This window comes from Malaclemys terrapin, chromosome 2 (assembly GCF_027887155.1).
Source record: "Malaclemys terrapin pileata isolate rMalTer1 chromosome 2, rMalTer1.hap1, whole genome shotgun sequence".
NCBI classification, from domain to species: Eukaryota; Metazoa; Chordata; order Testudines; family Emydidae; genus Malaclemys; species Malaclemys terrapin.
The window spans coordinates 115,159,192-115,183,046 of record NC_071506.1 but is presented as its reverse complement, the minus strand read 5'-3'; the positions used below and the strand labels follow the sequence as shown (position 1 = coordinate 115,183,046).

At 40.1% G+C, this 23,855-nt stretch overlaps 1 protein-coding gene across 8 annotated transcripts in view; it reads right to left on the bottom strand.

The window, feature by feature from the left end:
- The window catches only part of BLOC1S5 (biogenesis of lysosomal organelles complex 1 subunit 5), a 31,739-nt gene extending 8,526 nt beyond the window's left edge, over positions 1-23,213 (bottom strand). For all 8 annotated transcript variants that reach the window (XM_054019030.1, XM_054019029.1, XM_054019032.1 and 5 more), the window contains exons 1-4: positions 21,741-23,213; positions 19,869-19,951; positions 11,142-11,271; positions 9,038-9,096 (exon numbers count right to left, since the gene is read on the bottom strand). In XM_054019030.1, coding sequence (XP_053875005.1) covers positions 9,038-9,096; positions 11,142-11,271; positions 19,869-19,951; positions 21,741-21,843 — 375 coding nt within the window. In that variant the 5' untranslated portion in view covers positions 21,844-23,213. The remainder of the gene's footprint in view (positions 1-9,037; positions 9,097-11,141; positions 11,272-19,868; positions 19,952-21,740) is intronic.
- Between the last annotated feature and the right edge of the window lie 642 nt (positions 23,214-23,855).

Genomic DNA, 23,855 nt, shown 5'->3' with positions numbered 1-23,855 from the left:
AGTTCTCTTATGAGTTAAAACAAACTGCAATGAATAAAAATGTTAGAAGTTTTAATGTTTCATTCTGCAATTGCTATAGGTTCTCAGAAATACCAGGAAGACTGGCATTTAGGAAACATTTACTAGCTTACTGTGCAACCTGAATACATCACCACTTCCCCGTGCTTCGGTCATGTCAGCTGGAAAACTAGTTAAGAAAAGATCTCACTGTAGAAAGGATAAAGACAGCTCAAACGAACTATCCTTTGTCAATGAATATTGTTACTTGTACGTAGATCCATGTGTTGAAGAAATACTTTACTGTTTGTTACCAGAAATAAGTGGCCAACAAAGGAAAACTAGCCTAGTTTGTTTAAAATAAAGAAAATTACAATTAAAACAATAATATACTACAGAGGATACAAGATGGTTACTTATCAGCATGACTGTAGTTCCTACCTGCACAGTTCCATGGTGTAGGAATATGTACACCCATACATGCCATTTCAAAACTCTCCAACAGCAGTGTCCATTGGAGCTAGGTATCCATATGTTTGTCTTTATGTTTCCCCATTTGAGAATATACCAGCATAGCACCAAATGCCACTCAGTTTCTTCCATTCACTAAAGAATTTATTGTAAAACTCTGAAATAGTGGGGGAGGAGGATGGGAATTGTGGACCCAGGCAGTCAGTTTTCTCAAAGAACCAGTTAGTATGGTAAGTATCTATTTTTTCCTTCTTTGAAAATGCATGCAAGTAGGTGAGTGACTAGCAGCTCCCTAGATCACAATGAGGCGGGTCTGAGGACTGCTTGAAAGAGATTATAGGTCTAACTCTCCCAGGTTGAGTATACAAATCTAAATGCTAACTCCAGGGAGTAATGCTGTAAAATATGGATAGAATTCCAGGTAGCAGCTTTGCATACACCCTGTATTTTGGAGACATTTGAGACACGCAATACAGATCACCTTAGACAAGGAGGAATGCATCCTCAGACCAGTTGGCATTAGCATCCCTGCTTACTCATGTGTGGATGCAGAGTCTGATCCAATTTGATAGTCTTGGAGTGGAAGTTCACTGGCCCCTGGCATAAACTCCATGTGCTATACATACTCTGGGTGATTTACAGAACAAGCTAATCTTACTCAGGTAAGAATTCAGATCTTCTTGACATTTAGACAACGCAACCTAGTGTTCCCACATGTAGTTGGGAAACAGGTGGAAGCAGAGGTTCACCACAAGCATGTTAACAGCCTGATTTAAGTGGAAATCAGAAGTCATGTAAAAAAGGGAACTTCAGATGAGATAGAACATGGTATATGGTAGGTCAACCATTAATGTCTACATCTCATAAGCTCTTTGAACCAATGTGATTATCATTAAGAACAGTCTTTAGTAAGATATGGTACAGAGAGCAATCAAACCACATGTCAAGTGGTGGTTCCATTAGTTTGGCAAGCACATTTAAGTCCCAAGACAGCATTAGCTCCCAGATGGAAGACAACACATGAAGCAGGCATTTTAGGAATCCTGGCACTGTAGCACATGAGAAAATACATTAAATCCTGAATTGAAGGATAAAAGGCTGAGACTGCAGCCAGGAAAACTCTTTACAGAGCTGAGGGAGAGAAATTATTGTCTGAGATGAAAGCAGTATAGAATAAAGAGCATGAAAGACTGGTGAGGACCAGAACCTTTATCTTGCCCAGATGCAGAAACACTTCACAGAGTAGAAATATCTTGTGGAAGACTTTTTGATGTCCAGCAGCTGACCAACACATCCAAATTAGACCAAAGGTTATCAAAACTACTCATTAACAAAAGATCTCTCACTCTCTTGTAGTTGGTGCTGGATTCCACTTCCCTGCCAGTACCTGCAGGAGGCAGAACAAAATTGAGGGGGGGTCTTTGGAAAGCAGGGGCTAGACCCTCACCAACTGTCCAATCAGCTTCGATTCTAAACCCCACATCTACAGACAGGCTACACTGAGGATCTCTGGACCTAGCCCTGAAAAAGAATACAAGATGCCCACTCAGTTAAAGACACATTTATGTGCTGAGTACTCCTGCTAATCAGCCTGTACTTTGAACATGGTGATATAAACTGGATTTTATGGAAGGAAAGCTCATGTGCATCACCATTCCAATGCTAATGTTGACTGAAATTTTGACATCTGCATTTTTTTTTTTTTTTTTTAAAAGGAGTAACATGTTAGCCTAGCAGTCTGATGGCCAGGCATTTCAGGTCAGCAGGAGCTAGAACCACTGTAAAGACAGCAATCTTAGATTCTTCATGCGCTGGAGCGCTTCACAGCACTCTTTCAGCTAATCTGGTTTATGTCTGTGGAAATCAACTCTTTGAAGTTTGTGGATAACATAGGGCAGTGGTGCCCAAACTCAAACAGTTGCACTCCCTCTACCCGCCCCCCACCAGTAACAGAATCTGTCTGCACCTCCCTCCATTACTGCACAGCCAAGGCTTCCTCAGCAGTGGAGCTTTGGGGGAGGAGCAAGGCTGGGGGTGGAGCTGGTCTGGAAGTGTGGCGCTCCCTCCCTGACCTGATGGGGGCTGGCCTGGGCACCACCATGCATCCCCCGAATGTTCCTCTGTGCCCCCGTGGGAGGGCACACCCCACAGTTTTGGGACCTCTGCTTTGGACAACTGGGGTACTGGAGTGGGAGCCTTACAACGTTAATTTGTAATTTCATCAATGCCAGCAAGAAATATCCTGGATACTTCATTTCCAGAATTTTCAAATTTTATTTTTTGACTCCTCTTCAAAGCCAAAGTTAAATTTAGAATAGATTATAAATCTATCTATCTAATGTGCCACAGAAGCAAAAATATTTACCGTAACCCCAAGCATTTAATATTTTTCTGTCGATATTTAAATTCAAGTGACAACCAAACAAACCAAAAGATCTTTATGGAATTCTGCACATGTGTAAATATAGACTGCCCAAATGAGAACCAATGTTTTCCAAAGCTTATTCTTCCTGTCATAAGGGATAATAAATATTTGAAGACTGGGAGATCTGGATGGAAATTCAGCTACCTCTGGACACAGAATAATAAAACAGAGCAGGCTTAATATGTAAATACTACAACCTTTGTGGGAAGCTGTGCTTCCACTGCCTATATACTCAAAGGAAAGGGAAATAAATTAAAAATGAAAATCTACTAGTGTTCTAAAATGTTAATATGAACATATACCACAAAAATACTGGCTTTATATAGGCAAGGTACCTGAAGATCTTAATACACAGCGGACTGATTTACTAGGCAGTGAAGTTATTAGATTTAGTAGTTAATCACTATGGGTATTTATTGGAGGGGAGGGAAAATAAATGAGAAAGCAAACATCATATTCTGTCGACACTTATGTTTTTCATTATTTCCCCAGCTGAGGTGCGTAATGTTACTGTGTCATGTCATTTCTGAAACATCTATATTCACCAGGTCAAGGAATTATGTGTAGCATGGGAGGTTTGCATTTTGGAAGTCACCCCCTTCTATAATAATGCAGGGAACTTCCACAGATAATTAGAAGTGGCACACTCCTAAGCATACAAAACTTAAGGTATTGCTAACTTGAAGTTCCTTTACAATATAGGTACTCCAACTGTGAAGTGTCTATTACAAATAACAAAACTAAAATTCATATTCACGTATTAGGAGCTAGAAGGATTAGACTTTCTGTAATCTTCAAAAAATGTCAACACTTCTGACTTGCTAAATTCAAAGCCTTTACTACTGCAAAGTTATAAATGACGCCTACATTTTTAAAATGCAGTTATACTAATAAAAGTGACTATGAAAACAGCACCTTTTCCCCCTCAGATTTGTGCCTTATATGTAGTCACAGTAACAACTATTTACTTTTCTATAAGCTTTTACTACTTTATATTTCTGTTAGCATTGCAGAACCAATGCAGCTATTGGAATGTGAGCTTGATTATATTCTTGCCCTGACACAACCAGCAGAATAAACTCCCCTCCCCCAGGAGAATAGGGGTATTTTTAGAGAAAAGTTTTAAAACTTCCAATTGCAGATTCTGGATTGCAAAGAATGATGAATAAACCAGAAAGAACCAACTTGATTTTCAAATCTCACCATAAGTTTACAGGGCTGCCAGTTAGAAAAGACATTTTAACTTGAAAACTGACAATGTTTGACATTGGATAAGAGACACAAAGAATGAACTCACTGTAATGTTTTTTTAAAAAGAGTAGCTTTTCAAAGTATAATCTAATTTTAACTCTTCACTTCTGTATTGTCATTTGTGCAACAATCCTAATTCAACAGCATGAGACTGCCTGTACAGAAATTATTTCATTGTACTGAAAAAACTTTGAAAGTTCTATAATTAAAATCCTTAGTTCCTAAAATGCAAGTTAAAATAGAGCGCTTACCAATTTTTAATGCACATTCTAGTGTTCCAAAAAGCAAATTAAGTCAGACCTAAGTAAATAAAAGACGGCACTACCTACTAATCACAATCCAACGATCAAAGAATCCACACACAAGAAGCCTTATGATTTTCTTTACAGATGTTATGTGGCCACAGTATAATGCATCTTCATATATGTAATAAGTTGCATACTGATCTAAATTGTTGTGTGTTGACAACTTAGACACAAGGATACAATACTACATGGCATGCCAATGCCTTCCTACATGTGGAAGAACTGAAATGCAAGTTCATATATGCACACCCAACTACACCTGATCAGAACTGAAGTCTTAAATAATTCATAGTATTGTACAATTCTACTAGGATATGTAGCCAAGAATCATTAGGCAAAGTCATATTTTAACTCCTGGTTAGCTATAATTAAGAATCTATGTCTTAAGTATTAGACAAGCCAATAATTTCCTGCTGTTCAAATATGTCCACAGCATTTCATGGCAATGTGGTACTGGGCAAAAATTAAAAAAGAAAAAAGCCATTTAAAAAGAAAATGTATTAAAAAGACACACTTTTATATAAGTTCTGTGACATCACACTGCAGAAAAATTAATGACACTCGTGGGAAGAATAAAATATAGATGTATTTAGTTTACCCAGAGATAGAATAAGTAAGAATTTTCAAGTCCAATTTTTTTAAATAAAATAATCCTCAACTGTCTTTTAATCTCCAAAACAGTTGGATTAGCACCATTTGCAGTTTCTAAGAGACAGTGGCAGGGAAGAGATGACATTTAAAAATAGAAAGCCATGTTATGACCTTTGTTAAATTCTGAAGCTGAAGTGAATTAAGCCACACCAATGCAACTATATTGGCACATGAAAAAGATATTCCATAAGCAAAGCTACATTACGAGAGTGGTAAGGTTGCACTGTTAGAAACTCAGAAGTCAAGATAGATCATAGTTAAGCTTATATATGCAACTCCACTATGGCTCCTTGTACATACACGATATTATGGGTTTTAAGATGATTGGGTACCACAATGACAGGTATGGCATAAGAATCCAATTGGCAAAATAAAAAAAATAAAGAGGAATATATAAATCATATTCTAAAAAAGTTTGCAATGAATGGGATAAGGGAGATTATATCTATATCTCTTTTCCATATAAAATAAATACTTTAAAAACATTAAGTTTGCAAAGCCAACCACTCAGAAGACAAGAAATTCTAGAATTAAGATTGCCTGTTCCTGATGCAGGGTTGCATAATCAATGAGGCTGTTTGCAGGCCCTTTGCCTCATTCTTAGTTTTATTTTATTAAAATAACTTGAGAAAACCTCAGAATTTCTGTTGTGTGCAATCATAAATAGCCCTCACATATTTTTCATCATTGGGGTTCAAACAAGGATTTCAAGACCAACAACACAGACCTCTAACCACTTAAACTAAAGGAGTAACTTCTCTGATAGGTTGTTATCTTCAATCAGATAAAAGAGTGATACTTCAACAGATTTTAAGGCCAGAAGGGCCCATCATCTAGTCTGACCTCTTGCAAAATACAGGTCATACTTTCACCCAGCTTGAACAAGTTCTACTATGCTGTGCAAATGGCAATTTCTCCTGGCTGTTCATTAATTTGGCAGAATCTGGAGTGATTTTCACAGGGATAGCAATGAAATTTTAAGTTTTTGCTCTACATTGCAAAAAACACTTTATTATTAAAAATTCTGAACCCTTCCTGCACCATCAAACATTGCTTAGTGGACAAACAATTCTGTGCCATTTCTGTCTATCTTGACTCGCTCTTTGCATGTCCTCTGTCATTCAGTCCCATAAGTTTCCCTATGAGTGGTGTTTGGAGGCATTCCTTTGGTCAACCCTTTTTGCATATTCTTCCAGCTGTCCAATAGCACACGACATGGAAGACTCTCTGGTTTCATTCTTAACATGTCTCAGATATATCCATTTTCTTTTCTGGGAACTTCACAAATAAAAAGGTGCTGAACTCTCTGACAAATCATGGTATTTGTTATACATTGATTCCATTTAATACCTAGTGTTTTCCTAAGGCATTTGTTTTGCATGGCAATTAGATATCTGTCTGTACCATTTGGTGGATTTTCAGTTATCACATCCTTACATTAAGATAGAACCAACATTTGAGTTGAAGATTCAGTTTGTGCTTTAAGTTGTAGATTTTTTTTATGACCAAATCTTGTTTAAACTGGTGAATGCAGCTTCCACCATGCCAATTTGTGATGTTATTTCCTTGTGAGCATCGCCACTGATTTGCACTTTACTATCAAGGTATGCAAGTTGACTACCTTCTTGTATTCCTTTGCCTCATAAATCAAATACTTGAGTTGGGCGTTGCTGGGTTTCTCAAATTTACTTTTCATAAGTAAGTATTAACCCTGTTTTTTGCAATGCTGGACAGTCTTCCAGTCTTTACTTGCATATTGGCTGAACTGTCATCGAAAGCTATGTCAGTAGCAAAATAGAGATCTTCTAGAGTACTGTTAAGACATGTGATACCTGTTCTGAATGTGTTACGTTTTTGGCAATGCCAAAAAAACCCAAAAAAACAAAAAAAAACAAAAAAAACCCAACAACCACCACCACATGAAAACAAAAAACACAAACCAAAAAGCCACACTTTGGCAAAGATACCCATTTTCCCCTAACCTCGCTGTTCAAAACAGTTGAACTGTTTTTGTTGAAACTATTAAAAAGATTCAAACTGAGGCAGAGACCAAACATGGAAAATTTCACCCAATGTTTAAAATTAAAAGCAATTGAAAATGGGAATTTATACTTGGAAATGTTAGGTAACCTTACCTACAGGCACTGCTCCACTTCATACACACACAAAAAATAGAAAGAAAAAAGAATGTATGCAATTCACAGGCATGTTCTCAAAACTTAATAGATATTTTTATGGTTTCCTACCTATCCTCAAAGATGGGGTGAGGGAGGGAGGGGAAAACATTCCACAACCTGGAACTATATGACTAGACCACCCAGTTGTGGATGAGAGCCCATAGAGCGCTACCTCGTTCAATGGACACCTTTGGCAGCACACAAAAATCACTCTACACCTAAATTAATCAGATATGTATGCACAGTACAGCATTTCTTCATTTAGAAGTTTCATAATAATAGCTAAGTGGAATTGTACAAGTGGAGAGAGTATTTTCAAAACTAATACCACAAACAAGACCCAGTTTTCATTGGAACACTCAAAGTGCACTTCCCTCCTCACTGAGAAGTATTTCCCCAACTACTTTCAAGTTGCTAACGCCAGCCATTTTGACATTAGTGCGATAGAAAAAGCCAAAATAGTTTATTTAAAACAAAACAAAAAAAAAAGCTATGCAATAAGGGGAAACATTTTGTCCCATTCTTCTCTCTCTCTCTAAAGTGGCTGAATCATTTCATTCAAATTAAAATAAAATTAAATATATAAATAAAGTCACCCTCCCTGATAGTGACCAGACTTGGGAAGTTTCAACCCAAGAAGTTAAAGTTTTACCACACCTTAAAAGAAACATGCACAGAACCTTAACTGTAGCTGTGATTAGTGCTCCAGCTATAAACCTGATACTTGAGTGGGGAGATATAGTAATATGAACATTCTGAAACAGAGCAAGCCACCTTTTTCAATTTCACTTCAGAAAGAATAGCAGAACTACAAGAGGCAGTAGGTTCATTTAGTTTCCTATCTACATTTCAGTGTTAGGTACAATGAACCTAAATGTTGGCAGGACCCATGACATGATACTATTCACACAGTGCCAGTACTCTACTGCAGCTAGATTAGCCATTTCTGATGATCATGAAAAGCATGACATATTGCAAGGAAAAGAAGGAAAAATCTGAACACCTGCTGATACACATCACTGCACGTCTTAGTTCATGTGACTCAGTTCTGGCATTTTCTGCATCTCCACAGAATTATAAAGTACCATTTTGAAATACAATTATGAAAGGTGAAATGGGAACAGAAGTACCATAGGAAACTAATCTCTTGTACAATTTTCCAAATTTGAGGTTTAGAGTAGATGTAATTCAAACAAGCAAAGCCAATTGAGGGATTCCAATGATTCACATATTCCTATAATATGGCCTTTCATTAAATAACCAGTGCACAAGCATGAAATGCTTCCTTTTCAACAAGCAATAACATGCTCAATGTTTTCAGCTAACCAGGAAAGCTTTACATTTCCATTCTGGTAGATTTGTGAGTGTTTTTTGTTCCACAGAAAATAAGGTGGGTTTTTTTTTGTTTTTGTTTTTTTTAATTTCTCCGGTATGTGACAAATACCACTCTGAGCAAAGAGGGGGAAAATACTGAAAAGGACATTTTTAAGATATTTCCAAACATTTGGAGAGTGAGGGAAGAGCTGGTGGCTCTATCAGTCTTGTGTTCCTATAACACAGACTGCTGGCTGCTTTATTCAGCTCCTTCTTACATTTGCAGATGTCATTCCAAAGGAAGTTGAATTTTTAGCAAATGACAGTAAAAACATTCCTAAATTATGTTTTACTGAAGAATTTTTAGGTAGCAAGAAAATTTGCTGTGGATGAGTTTGAGGGTCTTATATTTAGGTTACATTATAAATCCACCCATCTGTCTTTACCTTTCTTTCTTCCTGCTCCCTCTGCTGGAGTCTGAGGATCCTATGGTTGGCTGCTTGCACTGAAACAAACAAATTGCAGTCTATTAATCAGCTGCCCTAGCTCAAAGAGAAACCTGACTGAAAGAGGCATAAAACCCAGGAGGCTACTGGGACACTATCACTGTACACAAAAAGACTGTGGGTTTTGCCCACTGGGGTCACTTACCTTTGGATTGAAAAGTCTTCCCAGTATTTGTAGGAAGCACTCTACAATGCTAACTATGTGGACATAGAGCACTAAGTTGTACCCTTGGGCTTTCTAGAAGCCAAATGGGAAAGGCAGCCAAGTCCTCCTGTGCCCATATTCCATAATATTGCTGACAAGTTACTGTGCGCTACTCAGCACCGCAGAAAAGATCTAGACGTCTTGTAAACCAATAACTAGAACCAGATGGGCTGAACACTAAGTTTTGGTTGTTTCTTTGTTACTTATTTTTTTCCAAATATAAATGATTTAGTAAAAAATTATACAAGGAGAACATTTTTAAATTGGAGCTAGTGTCCTCTACATTGTGATCCTAGCTCTACCAAAATGTGTTAGCAACAGTGGTAACTGTATTTCTAGCCAGTTTCAGACTCGTTTGACATCATATTCCATACATGCTGTGCACAGTGGAACAGACTCATCTTTCCCTCAACAGGTGTCTTGCATTCAATAACACAAAACTTAGTTTCCTGAAATATTTATCAGTCACTCATTTATTCTTATAATCATTAAAGCAGTAGTACTGCCGTATAGATTACACAGCGAAGCACTCAAAAGTCAGGTAATGGCAATTTCAAGGTTGCTATGCCCCCTAGTGTGTATATATTTGGATACAGGCTTTACTTACATGATTGCATTCTTTGAGTAGTAGTATGCAAAGTATAAATATTTTTCTACAATCTTTACTACACGTGCGTAGTATCTCCTTCTGTGTACTACTCTATATATGTATAAGCATGGTCTCTGGCATATTACAAGTTGATTATAACAAAGTGAAATATTATTGACATATATAAACTACCTAATTTTACAGCTAGATTGAATTTTGTAGTTAATTACCTAATCCCAATTTGTGTCTAAGAAAGGCTGTGCTGCTGGCTGAAATGAAAGTATAAAATACAAGGCACTGACAAAGCTAGTAAAATATAGACCTTAGAAGAGAGCACATTACATAAAATCTACGCCATAAAAGATATAATTGGATGGTTATGACTAGGAAACTAGCACTGTATCCACATACAACATATCCGTATGCAACTTAAACAAGTTGCAAACAAAAAGTGCATTTTTGCTCCATTTTGGCCCTATCCAATTCCTGTTATGTTACTTTAAAGCCCTTCCATCAACTTCAGTGGGAGTTTTCAGACCTTAAAAATGCAGCCAAACTTACTGTACAAATGGGAGACAGTGAAGCTTGGTAGACAGAATACTGGAGGAGTGCCCTGAGTTCAATTCCAGGGTCTAACATTGGTCTGCGGGGTTACCATGGGCAAGTCACTTCATCTCTCTGAACCTCCATTTCTCAATCTTTAAAATGGAGATAATGATCTCCTTTGTAAAACCATACCTTGAGATCTAGGGATGAAAAGTGCTCTAAGAGCTTTTTTTAAAAAACATACACACAGTGTTGTTTTACAAAGGAGATCATTATCTCCATTTTAAAGATTAAAAAGATGAGGCACAAAAAAGTGAAGTGACTTCCTGTGATCATCCCACAGGATGTCAGAGCCTGGTATTGAAGTCAGAGCACTGAAGTTCCAGTCCAGCGTTCTATCTATCAGGCAACATTTACATAGTAAGTTGGGCTGCACCTTTAGGATCTGAAAACTCCCACTTAAAAGTCAGTAGAAAGGCTACAAAGTAACATTAACAGGAATTGGATAAGACCAAAGTAGAGCAGAAATACATGTTCTGTAAGTCTTTTTTAAAGTTGCACAGAGCTGAGAATTAAACATTTGCATGTATAAGGCTTATTATACAATAGCAATTTTAGCAAGGATCATATATTGAGTTCAAATTATTTGAAATTATTCCTTTTAAACTACTACACCATAAAAAAAACAATAGCTTCTTGCTTACATCTCTTCAACACTTCATTCAGATCACCATGCATCACCTCCTCACATTTAGGGAGAGTTTGGTCATTTGTCTCATAGATCATGGTGTTTAGGTTTTCAAGAACTCTCACTTCTCGGAGGCCACGTTTTTCCTGTTAGGAAAAGTAAAAAAGGAAAGCTTTTTATGTGTTACATAGGTTTTCATTAGCGGATACTTATATGAAGCTATTTGTAATTATTTAGCTCTAACTGGACTTTTTAAGGTTTGTAATAACATATCACACTGTTCTTAAATAGCTATAATATGCCTCAAACATTTTATTTAGTTGGAGTAAACTACAGCTGGAGACCCCACTAGCTTTAATGTCATGCATACAAAACAAACAGAAATCAAATGGCAATCATAGGTTAATATGAAAATCCATTTTGCAGGTATAATGTGGTTCCCAGGTTAATAAACAATTAAGTTTAGCACAATTCATCACAGTGAATGAAAGAGATCACTGCCACTTAAAACATCACATCTGCTTATTTACAAGCTTTATTAACAAACGTGAAAGTCCCCTGCTTTCTTGTGCAATGTAGCAACACTGCTGTTCCCTGTGACAAATGTTGAAGTTATTTATAACTTAACATATGATGGATTGAGAAAACATAGTAATTTAGATATCTGAGATTTATAATAAGGGTTGGGTATGGCAAGAAAACTGAAATCATCACACACTTATGCATTTGATTAATAAAAAATTACAGAACAATTAAATGATAATAGTTCTACCTTTTGATAGCTTTCACTTTTAGTTTAGCAATGTGATAATACTAGCAGTGTACATGAACTGACAAAGATCCAGGGCCAAAATCAAGGCAAGTAAGATTTTGACACTGAAGTATAGTGATGAAATCAAAACTAAAAGGATAATGTAATGCTAATGACTAAACAGGTGGCATCTCTTCTGAACTCACTGCTGATCAGCAAACCCAGTGCTAACGGCATTTTACTAATTGAGCTGCCTAGGCTCTACTGCTTAGGCTTTTTAAAATAAAGCTTCCGGCAACACAGCACCACTATGCCCTTGTTTTTCCAATGGTGTTTTGCTCTTTTTAATTATGCTTGATCTGCCACACAGGACCATCCCAAGAAATCAAAAATACATAAAGTTATCCTGGATTTTGTTAAGTATCAGAGGGGTAGCCGTGTTAGTCTGAATCTTTAAAAAGCAACAGAGGGTCCTGTGGCACCTTTGAGACTAACAGAAGTACTGGAGCTTATGCTCCCAGTACTTCTGTTAGTCTCAAAGGTGCCACAGGACCCTCTGCTGGATTTTGTTGTAGCTTGGTCTTTACATTTTGGCAGGTAGAGCTGCAAGTAACCATCCCTCTATTGTAATTTGCCAATCACCAGCCTATACAATAATGTATAATACAGCAACTAATAATACTCTTACATAGTACTTCATAAATGTGGTCAAGCATCGTTATTCCCATTTTAAAGATGGGGAAAACGGAAATGCAGACAGCTTACATGACTTGCTCTAAGAGTTACAAATAGAAACCAGATTTTCTGATCCTTAGTCCAATATTCACTAGATTACAATCCCTCCAAATATGAAACTCTTATCAGTGAAGGATGTTAGTGTTCTCACCGAAGGTCACTATTTAGTGTATGCTGGTTTATCACTTAAAGAAAACACCCCTCAGACCTGAAGCATTAGACCACTCCACAAAACTATAGATAAGTGTCAGCTTTTGAGGAAAAACTCTAAACTAAAGCCATGTTTACACTAGCGAACTTACAGCGGCATAGCTGTGGCAATGCAGCTGCGCTGTTGTAAGCTCACTCATGTAGCCACTCTATGACATAATTAAACTACCTCAACGAGCAGCAGTAGCTATATCAGTGGAAAAGCGTCTCCTACCGATACAGCTCTGTCCACACCAGTGCTTATACTGGTGAAACTTATGTCACTGAGGGGTGGGGTTTTTCCCCCCACACACACTCGAGCAACATAACTTATGCCAACAAAAGAGCTAGTGTAGACATAGCCTACATCTAAGCCTTACTGCTTTAAGTAAAAGTGTAAACTATCCTTTGCTTCGATAAAAGAAAGGGTGGTTCTTACTAGAAGGATAAGAGTGATGGAAAAAATCAGCTTTCCAGCAAGAATTTAAGGATACTTGAAATTAGCACAATGAAACCTTAGCTGTAATCTGACAGCTATGTTAATTTAGTTTGCTTCTGATCAAGCCCTAAGGCTGGAAAGTCTACCCTATCCTTGTAGTCCCTAACTTAAATTGAAATGATAAATCCTCTGAAGAGCTGCACAGGACATTTATGTATTAGAGACAACAGTTATTAGTTAACTTTGGTGAAAAGCAATTTTAAAATGTGTGTATGGAGCAAAGTGGGCCTCTCCTGGCAGGAAAAATGGATATAAATTTCTAGATTTGTCTTGTCAAACTAGCATGGAGACAAATTAAATCCACTTAAAATGTAACTAAAAATGGCACCTTGTTTTTCCATCAGATCTGCATCCTGCGTGTGTTTGGATTTATAGCTACTTTTTCTATTAGAATTTAAGAGGATAAAAGTTAAAGGGCATTCCACCTCTGTGATGCAGGCAGACCAGGTGCCAGCTCATGCCAAGGCCCCTCAGCTTCACTGAACATTGACAAATGCATAGCTAGAAATCAGTCTGCCTCGCCTTTGTTTTAGTATTGCTAAAATAGATATCAGAGTCATAAGAATGTGTTTAGACTTCATGAAATGCTTGTAGGATGCTGCATATATTAATCTTACTTATAATATCTGTATCCTATGCTATAAGGTAATATTTCCATGTTTGCTTTGTAACTATAAAAGTTTGTGAAAACTGTAAAACCCCACAGTTATAGGAGAAGCATTACCAAGTATGAAATACTAGTTTATCACAAGAGGCATCATCTCCTCCCCAACAAAAGAAGGCCAATAGATATCAGACAAGCTATTGTGGAACATCAGTGGACAAAAAAAAAAAAAAAAAAAAAAAAGACTGATTGCCTCCCCCCCCCCACCACACACACACAGGAAGTGAAGATGTGCATAAACTCTAGTCCCATCAGTTTGAGGTCTATGGGAAGGGGATAATAATTTTTCTTGACAGAGATTTTTAATCCCTGTGCTGCTAGGAATTTGGAGAGGGCAATATTTATAAATATAAGAAAGGGATCCCCAAGCTTCTTGGCTTGGGTTAACCCTAAAGGACATACAGAGCTTGCATATTATAGCAGCTTCTGTTGCCCTTTAGAACCTAAAACTGTATCTCATTTGTGTGTATGCTTACCTTCTTTAACTGTTTAAATAATACTCCTGGGAGAATTCTGCACCACTGCGCAATACAGAATTTTGCAGAAAATGTTGTGCACACAGAATTTCTTTTCCCCCACAGAAATGAGCTACAGTGCCGCTGGACCCAGCAGAGCCCAGCTCACACATAAAAGACACTGCCAGGGGAGAGAGCTAGAGGGTTCCTGGCAGCTACAGTTCCCGCTCGCCCTGAGGGAAGGAGATGGCAGTGCGCAGGAAACTCCACACAAACCTGGGACCAAGTATCAGGCTGTTTCTCCCTCTGAATCCCTGGGCTCTGGGGGGGAAGGGTGGAAGAGGTGCAGGTACCTGGGGAAGGGGAGGCCCTGCAGCTGGGCTGTAGGTGTGTGTGTGTGTGCGGGTATCTGGGCTCTGGGGAGAAGGGGGTGTGGGTGTATGGTCCCCCAGCTGGGCTTGGAGGGGCGCGGGAATAGAGAAACAGGAACTGGGTTGTCATAGGGGTGTGTTTTAATTCTCTACTCCTGGAGGAGGGGGGGGGGGGAAAGAGAGAGAGAGAGAGAGAGTGTGTGTGTGTGTGTGGTTACAGACATACTTGATGACAGGTATTTTGAAATAAATTACCAAAATAACTGAAACTGGCATGATTATGTAGTGTTATTTTGACACATAAAATTTGCAGAATTTTAAAATATCATGCACAGAATTTTTAATTTTTTGGTGTAGAATTCCCCCAGAAGTAAAATAATTCAAATTTCTTTTTCAATACATCTTTAGTTAATATTATAGGGTTATCTACAAACCTTGTCTTTGATTTGAGATCTGAAGTTCAGTTGACCTGGGGCAAGTGACTGGTCCTTTGGGACTGGGGATCAGTTGGGATTTTTGGTGTAAGGGACCATCTATCACAAAGGCAGGCTTGCATGGGTGGCAAGATAGACTGGAGTGCCAAAGGGGACTGTCTGTGACTTTATGTCAGGCCTGCACAACTCGTAAAGCGGCGAGGGCCATATTACTCCAAAGAAAACAGCTGAGGGCCAAAATGCCCGGCCCCATCGACCCCCCCCACAGCACCACCCAGTCCCTCTGAAACACAACAACCCCCCCAGCGCTGCCTGCCCCATGGAAACAACCCCCCCAGTGCCACCGAAACACACCCTCCCCCCCCCCCCCCCCAGCGCCACCTGCCCCGCGGAAACAAACCCTTCTTCCCCAGCGCCGCCCCACCGAAACAACGGTATTGAACCTTGGTAATATGTTATAGTGGGCCCCTAAGGTAGTATAATTAAGGTAAAAGAAAATTGTCTTTTGCTAGAAGTAGACTAAGATCTTCCCCCCACTTTGTAATCAATTGCCCTGTTGAATGAATGAGGTTTGGGGTTTGTGCCCTGATCCTTGACAGTCTCCCCTGAGGGTGGCACTTACGCTTTTGAGCTACTCTAGACAGCTTGACAACCTCATTATTGCATTAAGCAATGTTTGTAAAAGGAAAAATTGAGCAAAAATATTAAAGGAAGTCTTCATATTATCTCAGCCTAATCAGATATCTTACCCTTTCAATGCCATACTCTTTTCCTTCAAAATGTAGATGTGTGTGAAAACAATTATTCTTAGAATTAATCTTTTAGAAATACAGAATACTATTTACTTTTCCTAAATTTTGCTGCCATCTTGTGGCAATTATTTTTCACTCATTCAAAACTGAGTTAGCAAAAATTTTCTCCTTCAACAATATATCAACCTTGTTCTTAGTTGGATACAAGTCATCATTCTTTAACTGTTCTCTTACCTTTTGTAAAATATAAAAGATCAACAACTGAATATTCTGCAATAAGTTAATCACATTGTGGACATCCATAAAAACAAACAAACAAATACATAAATAAATATACAATATGTTAAGGCTGGATTTGTTTTTAAATCTAACAATCCATAGAAAGTAACAAGTATATTTCCATCACAGAACACCAACAACTAAATTACTTCAAAACACATTTTCTTTTTAAAAATACAGATAAATTTGATGGCCAGTCAAATTATGACTAAAAGCACTGGTTAGAATGTCATAATGCAGGCAGGCCCTGTACCAGTTTCCACACACAATACCCCTGTAAAGCATGTCAGGAATCCTTCATGATGAAAGATTCATAAATATATTCATGCACTGAACCTGCAAACTGCTCCATACAGATAGACCCCTGCACTCATGGAGAGCTCCACTGACACCAATGGGGCTCTACACAGGCACATAGCCCAGGCCCCCCCCCCAGGTGCAGAGGTCCTCCCCACAAAGATCCATTTCCAAAATAAGTCTTCGTATAACCAAGATAATGTCACTCACCAATGAAACTAGTAGCTGTTTAAAAACAATCACCAGCACCTATACAATAGAGTAGGATTGGAAGTAAAGAATTCTGTACTCTTTGAAAACTGCAGGGTAAGTTTAGTATGTGTACAGAAGCAATTAACCAAATTGGACTTCCACCAGGATACCTGGGCTAACACCTTAATCAATATTGACAGATCTTGCAGCACTTATATCCACAAATGCTCATGTTATTTTTAACCCCTTAGCTCTCATAATGATCCCCATAAAATTATGCTATGAATTAAGGTGGTCATATACTGCATCTTATCTAGCAATACATTCTCCCATTAAACTAATGACCCAGTCAGACCCTGTTTAGCTTGAGATCCAGTAAGATCACAGGATAGAGGTGTTATGCATAGGTTAAATATAGCACACTTCAGTGCAAAGATATTTTTAAATAGCCATTAGACCAAACGAATAACTAGGTGGATCTAATCAGCACACACAAGTAGATGCACACATTAAGAGAATAGCCCTTTATGTGCCAAACAAAATTTGATTACTTTAAGTTAGTTTGTGCTCACAACTCCCAGACAATCAAGGAAAACTCATTGATTCACTCACCAACTCTCTCAAAACGTTTTTTTGGAGGGACGACGGAGGAGAAAGAAGAACTAATCACATTTTTTAAACAGCTACACTACACTCCCAGTTATCTGAATTCCCTTTATCCGAAAATCTTAGTTATCCGAATCCACATGTGCCCCAGATATCTCTATCAATCACAAGCAATACATTCTTAAGGATAGATATACATATCCTTCAGATTATAAAAAACATGATGTGTAATTCATGCTACACCAGTATAACAATGTATCCATTCACAAAGTGGTTCCATGACACAAAATTGTGTCCAGTTTAAAGCACAGCCCCTGTAACCAGCTGTATCCACAGCTGCATCTCCAGTCAGTGTTCCTCTTCCATCACAGAGCCTCGCAGCTTGGGTCATGGCCCTTCCTAGTAAAAAGTGCAATGGAGATGTCACTGATGTTGCAATCATCACTGAGGGTAAAGCAAAGCTCAAGTGACTTTTCAGGCTGCCACTCCCAGCTGTTTACTGCCTCCCAGCCTACAGCTAGAACCCAGCTCAAAATAGTACTTCTATTTATCTGAATGCCCAGTTATCCAAAAGTTTCATATGTTCCCCAGAACATTCAGATAAACTTGGTAGTACTGTATATATTTACTACACACTTTCTGGATCTTAAAAAAAGTTAGAGGGGTAGCCGTGTTAGTCTGAATCTGTAAAAAGCAACAGAGGGTCCTGTGGCACCTTTAAGACTAACAGAAGTATTGGAGCATAAGCTTTCGTGGGTGAATGCCCACTTCATCAGATGAAGTCTGCGTCTGATGAAGTGGGCATTCACCCACGAAAGCTTATGCTCCAATACTTCTGTTAGTCTTAAAGGTGCCACAGGACCCTCTGTTGCTTTTTAAAAAAAGTTCTTCATTTACAGCATTCAGAGTCAGTATGGATCCACTGCTCTCCTGAAATCTCAGATATTTGTTGCAATACAGAGCCTTTCCATCTACAGCCAACCACGAGGCTGCAACCATTCCTCTGATGATTCATCCACATCAGTGACTTTGTAACATTAGACTAGATTACTGCACTGCACTCCAGCCAAAGCTTTTGAGAGACCTTTGTAATAACAGTGAACGTGTGTGTTTGTAAACAAGCAGTTGTTATATTTTGATCATTTTTAATTGATTGCTTGTATTGATATAGAGTGACCAAGATGCATTGGTGAGAAGTGCCAGTGTACATTTCCAAATAAATAAAATATTTGTACTTCATCTATAATACCCTCTAATACACTTTTACATTTTCAGGTGTCTGGAAAATTAAGTTATTTTGTTCTTTATATAGCAACAAATACAGTAGATGGAACAAGAGACTTGGTTGGTGCCAATGTGGCCGGTGCGGAGGAACTGGCTGGTGTCGAAAAGAACGCCAGTGCCAGCGGTTTGGTCAGTGCTGTAGCTTCTGAAGTCGGTCAGAGCTGAAGTCGGCTGAGGACTGTAGGTCTGCCCAGTAATGGTCTTTAGACAATTTCTTCGGATCGCTACTAGAGGTACTTGGATAGGCCTTGGAGCTACGTCTCCTGTCAGATGATGTTGAGGCAACTGACCTCACACGGGATTGTGTTCTGATGGGCTGTGCCTCAAAGTTTGAGAAGGGAGACAGTTTCTTTTAGTCCTAGCGAGAAAGAGATTACTTTCTCTTCAAGGGATGCGGGGAATTAGGATTGGCAGACAACCTGGCAGAGCGTGAGGGCCTCACAGGAGGAGAGTCTGGGCCCAGGTCCAATACAGTCATAACAATTTCCCGATGAGGAGAAATTTTAACCCAATGTCCTGGTCTTTTCTGGCTCTGGCTGTCAGGCCGTGGCAGTGGGACCAATTTTGTGGGACATGTCCTTCTTCCAGACAGTGACTATTCTGTGAGTAGCACCTCTTAAACCCAGGGGATCCAGGCATAATGGTGAGAGAAAAATAGCTTCTCAGTCTGGAAGGGCACGAAGCGGGGAAAAGAAAAAACTAAGCTATGAAATACTTATAAAGGTAAAGTTAAAAAACAAACAAAAATTTTCTTTTTAAGACAGAAGAAAGGAGAACGAAAAGAAAATACTAACTACACTACAACTAACAGATAAGGCACTATCTATTGAGGGAACAGGAAATGGGCTTGGCTGCAGATACCATCCCAGACCAAAGGCGGTAGAGAAGAAACTGGGGGCAGCTGGACCGCACAGCTCTCTTTATATGTCCCGCTCACAGTGTGAGAGCAGGGAGATATGCATGTGCAGTTTGACAGGCACTGCTGATGAAGATCGCTGATCCCAGGTGCAGGGGGTGCTGCTGCACCTACAAGTGGAGCACCCATAGGGACATCACTCAAAGAAGTAGTATACATCTATTCTGGGCAGGAAATGCATGTCAAACAAGATTCTCTAAGAAGGTGCTAAAACTGTTTCAAATCTCAGTATATATAACAGAACACTGGTAATATAAAAGCACGCTAAATGAAGTTTCATAATTATACTATGATCTTCTCTTTAAAAACAAATACTTACTTCAAATTCTTTAATAAAGTAACGTATTTCTCCTTGAATAACTGGCCTGTGATCCAGCAGTCGGGAATGAATTTCTCCAATGTCTAGAAGAGTAATGAAATCCAAAGTTTTAATTTTCTAAAGACACAATCCATACTAGGTAAAAAAACAACACAGTGAAGCACAGAATATTTCAAAAGGAGGAAAAGTAAAAAGACACCATTATCCAAAAGGGCAAGCAAGCTAATACAAGATTTCAACTAATGCTATGATAGTATCAGATGGCTTTTCTGGCTAATTCAACAAACCCATCATCTTAAAATAAATGCCACAAAAAAAGAATATTCTGCCATCCCAGACCCTCCTGACTGCTACGAGGGTGCATGAGGGGGTTCCATTCCCCCACCTATCACCCACTATTGGAGGCCTCATCCTCAGAGGACAGCTGCAGTATCTGCCTTTGCTGCTCCATATAACTGACAAGAAGCAGAGTAGAGTGAAACTAACTTGATTCTTGTCAGTTTCCACTCAGCAACAGTTTGGGAAAGCTGAAAGCATCAGTGAAAGCACATCCACAACTCTAGAAGACAGTAATACATCAATTTAGAACTAGTCTGGAAAGTTTTCTTCGCAACTATAATGCCTACAAATATATTTTTCTTAAATGAGAGCTTAGATTCAGCAGTTGATGGAACTCACCTACAAAAACTTCCTACCTGACACAGATAAGTAGATTATTTCATGTTTGAGAAAATGGAAAAGATGGACAAAGTTTGCAACAAATACAGAGTGTATGGTAAAATGCTAAATAGTATCATTGAATGACTCATGTAAGTTCAGATATTTTTAAATAAAAATTGAAGCAGGACAAAAATCAGAAAAGAGAGGAAGGCAAAAGAAGTGGCTTCCAAGGAGAAATTGAAAGGAAAGGAGCAAGGATCCCTAAATCAAAATTTTGATGATATGGGAGCTCCCAAGAGTCCCATTGACTTACTCAAAGCAAATGTGAGTGTCCAGCTCCTCTGAAGATCAGAGCAACTATTAAGGGGTTTAAAGTTAGACACCTAAATCTGAAAATGTGGGCCTTACTACACAGAAACAGGATGTCATTTCAGGTGGTGAAAGCAATGCAAGAAAAGGCATGAAGGTGAGAGCACCACCAGGAAGGCAAGAAGCAGGTCTATGAATTGTTAGTATTTGAGCTGCAGAAGATACAAAGAAAATGAAAAGGCAGCAATGCCAGCCAGTGATTAACAATGCTATCCTTGCTAGGACAACCTCAGGAGTGACATCAGGAGGAAGATATAGAAAACAAGTGTTATATACAAAAAATAATAATAAAAACTGCCGTCCCAAGTTACACTGCTGTCATAGGCAGGCTACATGACTAGATGGCCACCAATCAAGTATGAGCTAATTCAGAGGAAGGTACAAGAAATGCTGTACTGAAAAGTTAGGCAATGACTTGTTCACAAGGGAAGTTTCTGCCTAACACCAGATTAGCACTGGCTTTCTGGCTTGAAACTCGAGTATATATATCGCTGCTAAATACGTGCACCGGCACCCCGTCCTCTCTGTAATGCCATCCCGGGGGCGCTTTAGCCGCACACCTCCGACCCTTCCCTCGATCTTGCTGAGCTCTCAGCCTCTCGCCACCTCGTGCCACAAGCTCCAGGGGCGAATTGTGCTAAAGGGGAGGGAGCGACTCTCGCGCTACTCCAGGGATAGCCGGGGGAACTCGGACACAGCCCCGCGCGCTCACCCAGCGGCCGTTGCGCGGCGCTCAGCGGGCCCGGGCAGGGCAGACCCCCGGACACAGACCGGCGGAGACAGCAGGGGCTGAGCGCGGCATCTCCACCCTGGGACGGGGGCGGGGCCAGGTCCCCTCCTTACCCTTGATAATGGGGTGGGCCGCCGCCCCCACCGAGTCCAGTTTCCTGCCGGCGGGGAGCGGGGATCCCGCAGCTTTCCCCGGGCTGCCGGGGCCGCTGCTCATGTTGCCGCACTTCCAGCTCCGGCCGCAGTGGGGCGGCGACCACCGAGCTACTACATGCGCGCGCGCACCGCGGCTAGAGGGCGCGGCAGGAGCGCGGGGCTCGCGCTGAGGCGTTCCGGCGGTGTGACGTAGCTGTCCGCAGCCCGCTTTGGTTCTTAGCTTCTGCCTCCTTCCCAACGCCTCGGTATGACGTCACGTGTCTGCGCCGAACTCTGGCCTCAGAACTTAAACCCCGGCCGCCCTTCGTTAGGGTGAATGACTCGCGCTGTCGCCATGGCAACCGCGGCCACCCTGTTGGATTCGGCAGAGTCGTGGAGAGTACACGCCCCCACGCCTGTGACGGTGGCAGCACCCCAGGGGCTAAGCTGGGCCCGGGTACCTGTCCGCAGGCACCCATTGGGTAGGCCCCGCCCTCGCTGTATCCCATCACGGCGTCGGCGGGCCTTGGTTCTGAGCAGCGGCTTCTGGCCCCAGCCTGGTTCTCCCCGTGCCACAGCAGCGTCCCGCCGCGGGGCCAGCCCAGTCCCAAGCTGGCCGGGAGGTGACGCCTCTCCCCAGGCCCTGTTCCTTGACAAGGCAGCCCGGCTTGTGCTGATACACTTGCAGGAACCGGTCCTGCTGACACAGCTGCTCACACTGGCAAGGCTTTCTCACCCCAGACTAGTTCACTCCCTGTAGGGGGTCATCACTCACCTGCTCAGTACAGCGGCCACAGACCAACACAGTGCAAAACGGGTTTTCTATACAACAGCTGGGTGGCTGCAGCTTGAAATCTAAACAGCGCCACCGAAAATCGTACCAAAATGAGGGAATTCAGAGTACAATTTCCCCCAGCAACCTTAACTCTGCCTTCTTGTGCCTCTGCATTACAAATGGACCTTTATCAGGCACTGACAGAGTTTTAAAAAAAAGGTACATAATGTACAGGGTTTTTTGTATTGTGCTGTTTAGTAAATAGCCTCTGTTGCAGTAGTCTGGATGCTTGTAATGAAATACCTTAATGTAAAATCATATGTAAGAGTAGTTTGTTTTTTAAGGAAAAATGGGACAATTTTCATCATGTATGAAATGGGATAGAAGGATGCTCATCAAATTTTTGACAGGGTCATTCAGGGAAACAAGTGTAAAGCTTCTCAGCCTTGCACTTTGATACATCTTTCTGAAGGTCAGGAAACTAAAATAATTAATACTGTGCTGACTGGATTTGTGCTACAGTGCCATGGGTCTGCCACTCACACACATCCCTCAACTGGTTGAACTTTCTCTTATTTGGGAAGGAGTCCTGGTTCAGGAAGTTATTCTGAGAAGTAGTCAGAAATATGTCTATTTTTCCTGCCTCTGTAAGAAGAAGTGTAGATAAATCAGCTGATAGGTTCTCTATGTATTGTCTTCCAACAATAAACAAACAAGAATACCTACCTCTTATAAAGCATTTGTCATCAGTACGTCTCAAAGAGCTTTACAATGGAGCTCAGTATCATTATCCTTATTTTACAAACAGGGAAACTGAGGTACAGAGAGGCAAAGTGAATCACCCAGCAGGCCAGTGGCAAATCCAGGAATAGAATATAGGTCTCCTGAGTTGCATGGTCCATGGTTTGTACATTAGGCAAGCAGCTCTCAATGGTGGTATGGTAATTAGTGTCACCATCTGGGAGTTAGCAGAGCCATGGAGAGTAAACCCCCCCCCTAATTGTGACTCTATGGCACTGAGCTCCCCTATCCCGTGACTCCTCTTTGTTTAATTAATTTGTTTGCCTCCATTTTTCTTTTGACTGTCCCTTTCTATGTTAGCTTACTAGAAAGACAGCCTAGGAGGTTTGAATACCAGCTATTTTCAAAATTCATACTTTGATATTTTTTCAAACATAAATCTTCTGTTCATTCACCAGCCAGACAAAAAGTGAATGAAAATGGATATAAGATATATGGTTATTTGTCTGTGTGAGGTTCACAGGGTTTTTACATACATCCCTTTATAATAAGTCCTAATTTCCCCTTTTTACAATACC